Source organism: Carlito syrichta, unplaced genomic scaffold (assembly GCF_000164805.1).
Source record: "Carlito syrichta isolate Samal-C Ts95f unplaced genomic scaffold, Tarsius_syrichta-2.0.1 Scaffold106255, whole genome shotgun sequence".
NCBI lineage: Eukaryota > Metazoa > Chordata > Mammalia > Primates > Tarsiidae > Carlito > Carlito syrichta.
The window spans coordinates 164997-171458 of NW_007050351.1; the positions used below are offsets into that span (position 1 = coordinate 164997).

General features: G+C 51.9%; 2 protein-coding genes across 7 annotated transcripts in view; both read right to left on the bottom strand.

Annotated features, from left to right (window-relative positions):
• Positions 1-1015, bottom strand: part of PLEKHG4 (pleckstrin homology and RhoGEF domain containing G4) — an 11005-nt gene extending 9990 nt beyond the window's left edge. The window contains exons 1-2 of the mRNA XM_008066676.2: positions 897-1015; positions 337-387 (exon numbers count right to left, since the gene is read on the bottom strand). The gene's annotated coding sequence lies outside the window, so the exon portion shown is untranslated. The remainder of the gene's footprint in view (positions 1-336; positions 388-896) is intronic.
• A 3753-nt stretch (positions 1016-4768) lies between these two features.
• SLC9A5 (solute carrier family 9 member A5) overlaps positions 4769-6462 on the bottom strand; it is a 20709-nt gene continuing 19015 nt past the window's right edge. For all 6 annotated transcript variants that reach the window (XM_021716632.1, XM_021716628.1, XM_021716618.1 and 3 more), the window contains one exon: positions 4769-6176. In XM_021716632.1, coding sequence (XP_021572307.1) covers positions 5704-6176 — 473 coding nt within the window. In that variant the 3' untranslated portion in view covers positions 4769-5703. The remainder of the gene's footprint in view (positions 6177-6462) is intronic.

Consider the following 6462-nt stretch of genomic DNA (forward strand, 5'->3'; position numbering starts at 1 on the left):
GCGGGTGGGCCTGCCGCGGGGTGGGGAGGGGCTTGCAAGGGCTTCTGCTGCTGAATGCGCCCAGGGGAAGGCCTTGGGTGTAGGCGAGGCGGGCGCTGCTTGGCGGGGGCATCAAGGGCATGTTGTGTGATGGCGTGACAGGATAGGCAGCTGACTGGGCAGGAGCGGGGCCTCTGGGTGGGAGCTGACCCCGCCTGCCAGAATCCACCAGGTCGTCCAACCCCATGCATTCCCTGGCACCTCATTACCCTCCTCCCCATAAAGTCCAGTCAAGGAAGCTGGGGCTGAGGGATCCTGGAGCTAGAGCCACCCCCCAACCCTGGCTCCTCCACTTACCTGCTGGGGTAGCTCCAGGGACCTCTTCTCTTTGAGTTTCACCTTCCTCGCCTGTTTAAAAAAAAAAAAAGAATGAGAGAGAAAAAGAGAGAAAATGCCATTCCTTTCTCCTAGGAATATCATAAGAACTAAGGAAAACTTCATATGTCACACCTCTGCCTCTTACCAACACTTGGGCTTTGTTTGTGTCCTGCCCCTCATCTTACCCTCAGTCAGAGATCCTGAACTGATGAAGGTTACTTTGGTGGCTGTGAGATCCCTCTCAGCTCTGAGGTCTGGGGTCCTTTGAGGGGTATGTGGGCCTGGCCTGACATTCCCCCCAATTTGTGGGAAGTCAGCTGTACAGCCAAGAGAAGGCACTGAACCCCACAGCATATCCAGACCCTAGTAAATGCCCAGGTCCTTGGTCCCTAGAAGGCAGTGGCAGAGGGTGTAATGGCTTCCCTGGTTCTAAGACAGGCCCCTCCTTCATGAACCTGGGCATCAGAGCAGGCACAATGAAAAAAACAGCATCTCCCCACCCATCCCAGCACCCAGAGTCCAGACGCCCAGGCAGCTACCAAAAATCCTTTTTCATGAGCAGGTCCAGCTGTGAGCGAGGCGCCTTGGTGTTGTCCTGCTCCATCCCTTACCCCCAGCCAGACCTCTTAACTACCCTCCTAGCTTCAGGGAGCATCATCGTCCAACCTCAGCTCCCTCACCAGCTCTGTCCCAGGGCCGCCTCCACTGAGTCACTGCCTCCTGCTCCCTCCCTCCCCTCCTGCTCACTCCCACCCACCAGTCAGGCTTCCCCCAAGGAGCCCTAAGAGCTGAGGGGACTTGCTGGCAGCAGGACTTGCTGACAGGCACACATAGCCCTCTGAATGCCAGAGGCAAAGGAGAGTTTCAAGCCACAGGTCGTAGCTGACCCTGGCACCCCTGGGCACAACAGGCAGATTCAGGGGAACATAGCCACACTGAGTTAGAGGCAGGGCTAGGCCCTGGTTTCTCCACTCCACAGAGAATGTGCATTGTAAGCTTCATGGAAACAGAGACTGTATGTTGTCCACTTCTGTACTTCCAGCACCCAGCGCATTCAGGCACAAAATAAATACTTAGGGATGCCTGAAACTGGTCATGCTACCCCTGTCCTCCTGAGGTCCCCATATGAGTCACATGGAAACCAGAGTCCCACACGGAGGCAGATTCAGAGGCTCAGCCCGAAAGGGAGACAGACAAGAAGAGAGCTACAGGATGCATGGCCCCAGGATGGCAAGGTACAGATAGAAATGGGGACAGACTGAGGCTTAGCCAGGAATATCGGGGGGCTAGGCCTGTAGCCAGCCTGGGGTGGCTGACCACAGCAGGCTCTGCGGGCTGAGCTTGCAGGACTGAACGGTGACTCATGGGGCCCATCTCTGTGGCTCTCCTGGCAGCAGCCTTTTCCACTGAGATCATAAAATGGGAATGGGCCTTCCTCCCCTATCCCTTCCCCTTCCCTAACCCTCCTTCAGCCTCCTATTCCTTGCCAACATGACTCAATTAAAAATAAAATGGGGGCCCTTGGTCTCAGCAGACCTAGTGAAGAGACCCACAGTCATTCCCCTCACTCCACCTCAAACCTTGTACACCCCTCTTTGGTACTATCCAAGTGAAGGTAACAAATACCCCCAACCTTCCAGGGTGCCAGGGTCAGCTACGACCTGTGGCTTGAAACTCCCTCTCTCGCCTTTGGCCTAAATAAACTCTAAACTTCTTAGTATGGCATTCAAGGCCATCCAGAGGCATCACAGCCTCCTCGTCTACCTCCCAGACTGCCCTGGAAAACTAATCTGATTACAAGTCTTCTCTCACACTGTCTCCTCTGCCTGAAGGCCCATTCCCATCTCCTCTGATCCCATCTCCTCCCATCCCCCAAGGCCTGAGTATGGCACCTCCTTCGTGAAACCCTCTGCAGTCAAATCCTCTCAACTGGGGCAATTTTGCCCATTCACATGGCAAAAATCCAGGATGTGCTCTTGCTCATTTACTCTGCTGCGTTAGAGATGTTTGCCTGCCGGTTCCCATCCTCCATGCTCACCTACCCTCTCCCCACTTTCCTTCTGTGCTCCCTTCCCTCCACCATCAGTTGCCTGATACTGTGTGGATTTAATTTCTTCAGGCTTTCTTTTTCTTTTTCTTTTTTTGAGTCGAAGTCTCACTCTTGTCAACCAGGTTCTAGTACAGTAGGATGATCACAGCTCACTGCAGCCTTAACCTCGTGGGTTCATGTGATCCTTCCTTCCACCTCTGCCTTCTAAGTAGCTGGAACTACAGGCACGTGCCACCAGAGCTGGCTATTTTTTAAAATCTTTGTAGAGACAAAGTCTTGTTTATGTTGCTCATGCTGGTCTTGAACTCTTGGGCTCAAGCACTCCCCCTGCCTTAGCCACCCAAAGTGCTGGGATTACAGGCATGTGCCACCACACCCGGCTTCTTCAACTTTCTAATCTAGTAATTTTCAAAGTGTGTTATCTATGGGCCACCTTACTCCAGCAAAATGGTTAGAATAACAGATTTCTGGTCCTGTATGTACGTGCTGAATCAGAACCTTTGGGGGTCAGCCCAGGAATCTGCATGTTTGACAAGCTCCCAGTGATTCTGACACTAAAGTCTGAGAACAGCTGCCTGCCCTCCCTGGCACCAGCCTCTTCACATCTCCTGGGCTGCTGAAGCCGCTTCCCAACAGGCCTTCTATCGCTAGCCTTTCTTCCTAGCATTCTGTCCTCCACCTGGGCTTTCATCTTCCATCTGGTGCCAGCCATAGTCACACACTGACTCCTTCCAAAAGACTGCTCAGATCTCAAGGCCCACAGTACATTCCATGCACCTTTGTCTTGCAGTCTGTGTAGTCTATGACCCATAATGACAAACATTTGTGACCTCTTACATAGGCCAAGCCCTGGGTAGATTCCTCCCCTTGTCATTTAATCTAGACAGCGACCTTATGAAGTCTGATTGTTATCTCATCTTAGAGAGAAGGACACTGGAGCTCAGAAAGATTATGTAATATGCCCCATATGACATAGCAGGTGTGTGACAGCTGGGACTGTCTGACTCCAGACTGTTGACTACTAGCTAACTATTAGGTCTTATCACTGATGATAACCTGAGGGCAAAGCCTAAGACACACTCTTCCTTCATCCCTTCCCCAGGTATAACACAGGAAAAGTAAATGTCAGTTGGCTAAGACCATAACCTTCCAAGTGTGTCAAGAGTCCTTCAGATCCATAGAACCAGAAAGTAGGTTAGTGACTACCTAGGGCTGGAAAGGACAGGGGGATAAGGACTGACTGCTAATGCATACAGGGTTTCTTTAGGGGATGACGAAAATGTTCTAAACTTAGATTATGGTGAAGGTTGCACAACTCTGTGAATATATTAAAAACACTGAACTGTACACTTTATTTATTTGAGTTGGAGTCTCACTCTGTTGCTTAGGCTGGAGTGCAGTAGCATGCTCACAGCCACCACAGCCTCGACCTGCTGGGCTCAGGCAATCCTTCCACTTTAGCCTTCCAAGAGCAAGGTATGCGCCATCATGCCTTGGCTAATTTTTCTTGATTTATTGTAGAGATGAGGTCTCGCCAAGTTGCCCAGGCTGGTCTCGAACCCATGGGCTCAGTCAGTCTTCTCACATCGGCCTCTCAAATTTCTAGGATGATAGGCGTGACCCACTGTGCCTGGCCTGGTTTTTGATTTATTGTAGACACCAGGTCTCGCCATGTTGCCCAGGCTGGTCTCAAACCCCTGAACTCAGGTAATCTCACCTCTGCCTCCCAAAGTGCTGGGATTACAGGTGTGAGCCACTGCACCCAGCACCGCACTGTACACTTTAAATGGGTGGATTTTTATATGAGTTATATCTCAAAGGTTTTTTTTTAATTCTCCAGTCACAGGGGGAATTGGTTTGGGTGACTTCTGTTATCTAGAGATTTCTATTCATGTTTCTGGACCCTACACTACCCAATGTGTTTCATAAACACTTGGGGTAACCAAGTCCCTTGAGATTGCCTTCACACCTGTCATGTGCAGGACACTTCTGTTTATTTGTCCTACATTTGCCTCCAGGTTTTCAAATAATGCTTATCTGGTCATAGTTATATGGTGGCTGCATCTTTGGCACCTCTGGGGTCTCTTTCCATGCTAGTCTTTCTCATTTATAGATTCCCAGTTCTGTGACCCCCAAGCCCATATAGTGATCACCTAGACTGCTACTGCAGGACCCCTACAAAGGGGACAATATTGGAAAAGTATGGGAGAGATGGGGGGGCAGAGAGACTAACAGTCCTGCCTAGGATCTCTTCCATTTCTATATCCTGGAGGCAGGCAGTTGCAAGTTTCCACCTCCCTCACCAGATGCCCCTGTTGTCCCTTACCCTTAGAACCTCCAGACACATAGACACAGGACACCAACCATCTGAGATATGTTTAATGTATCTTAGGTTCAAGGTACAAAATACAAGGCAGGTGCTAACCCCCGGCAAGTCACCTGCCACCCAGTCTGCCCCCCTAACCACTGAAGCCAGGCTTCCCAGAGCAATGGAGCAGTTGCCCTGGGATACCTGGTTTCTTCACTGTTTGGGGAATGTTCAGGTGGTGACATGGGAGCCCAGTGGCCACTATGTCCCTTCAAAAAACCTAGCTCCAGGGATCAGAAAGGTCCAGACTTGGACCCAGAGCAGCAGATCCCCTGAGTGACTCCGACTTAGAAGCAGCCTTAACTGAAGTGTGGCCCAGCCCCTGGCCTTGGTCCTTGAAAAGGAGGAACTATTACTCCAATATCAGGGCTAAAGCAAGAAGTGAAGGCAGAGAGTCCCAATGCCCTAAAAATAATGGACTATGAGTAGCTGAACCAGCAGGGTAGCAAAGCCCAAGGCTGAGGCCTTCCCTACCTCCTACCCTAATCCTTCTGAGGACCAGCCCCTCACTGAGCCTCTCTGCCCAGGAACTGTTCCTGACCCAGTGCTGGGGAGGGAGTTGGGGACAGGGAAGGCTGGCATCCCTGAGGAATGATGCCTTTGCTTTGGGGACAGGAACAGCTGCCTATAATGATCCCAGGAAGACCCAATGGAAGGGGCATCAGCTACCCAAGTCTCTGGGCCTAGCTCCTAGAAGCTCTGGACTGGCCTTGAGTCAGAGTAGTGGCCTTACTGGAATAGAAGGTGGCAGGGATTAAGAGTAGGGAGGATGTTGAGAAGGGTCCCTGTGAGGACCAGCTCAAGAGACCCCAAGAAAGCCCAGTCAAGGTCCCTCTGGTCCCATTTCAAGCTGAGTGGGCTTCTGCTCATTGCCTAGGGAGCAGTTCCCACAGGGGCTCCATCTCCTGCTACTCCCCAAGGCCCTGGTCTACAGCCGGCCACTTCTGTTAAACTGGATGCACCAGTGGGAGTTAGCAGTACGTGGGCTGAGATGGGTGTGGTCTTTGTGGCCCATGAGGGGCTGCAACTCCTGCTGCTGGGGGATGTCAGCACTGCTCTCACTGTGAGAGCGGCCAGCCTTGGCCAGGCTCGGGGGGAAGGCAAAGCTAGGGCGAGGATCAGAAGGCAGGTGAAGAGGGGCCTGGGGCTCTTCAGCACCCAGTGGGTGGAGAGGCAGGCAGGTAAGAGTTGGGGCCTGGGTACAGGGAGGGGATGCCAGGCTCTCCAGGGATGACATGCTCTGGTTCCAGCCTGTCTGCATGTCCACAGGCACAATCTTGGTGGTTTCTGAGGATACATACACGGCCAGGTCCCCCTGTCCGCTCTTCCAGGGTAGTTCCTTCTCTGCACAGGTTGGGGAAGGGGGGATGATGCGTGGGCTTGGGCACACCTCAAGGCTTCCTGGGGACAGAGAGTACACACAAACTCATTACCAATGCAGTGAAAATCTCAAGTATAAGCATATTCTCATAAACAAATTCATTCCACAGTTACCACATTACATCCACTTGTGCGATTATTGACTGTCTTGCTGAGGGGAAGCACTATAGCTGATTTTGCTCTGCTGTATCCCTGACACCTAGCACTGGGCCGGGCACACAGTCGCTGCTCAAAAAATACCTACTGAAGCTGGGCTCGGTGGCTTAGCCTGTAATCCCGCGCCTTTGGGAAGCTGAGGTGAGTGGAT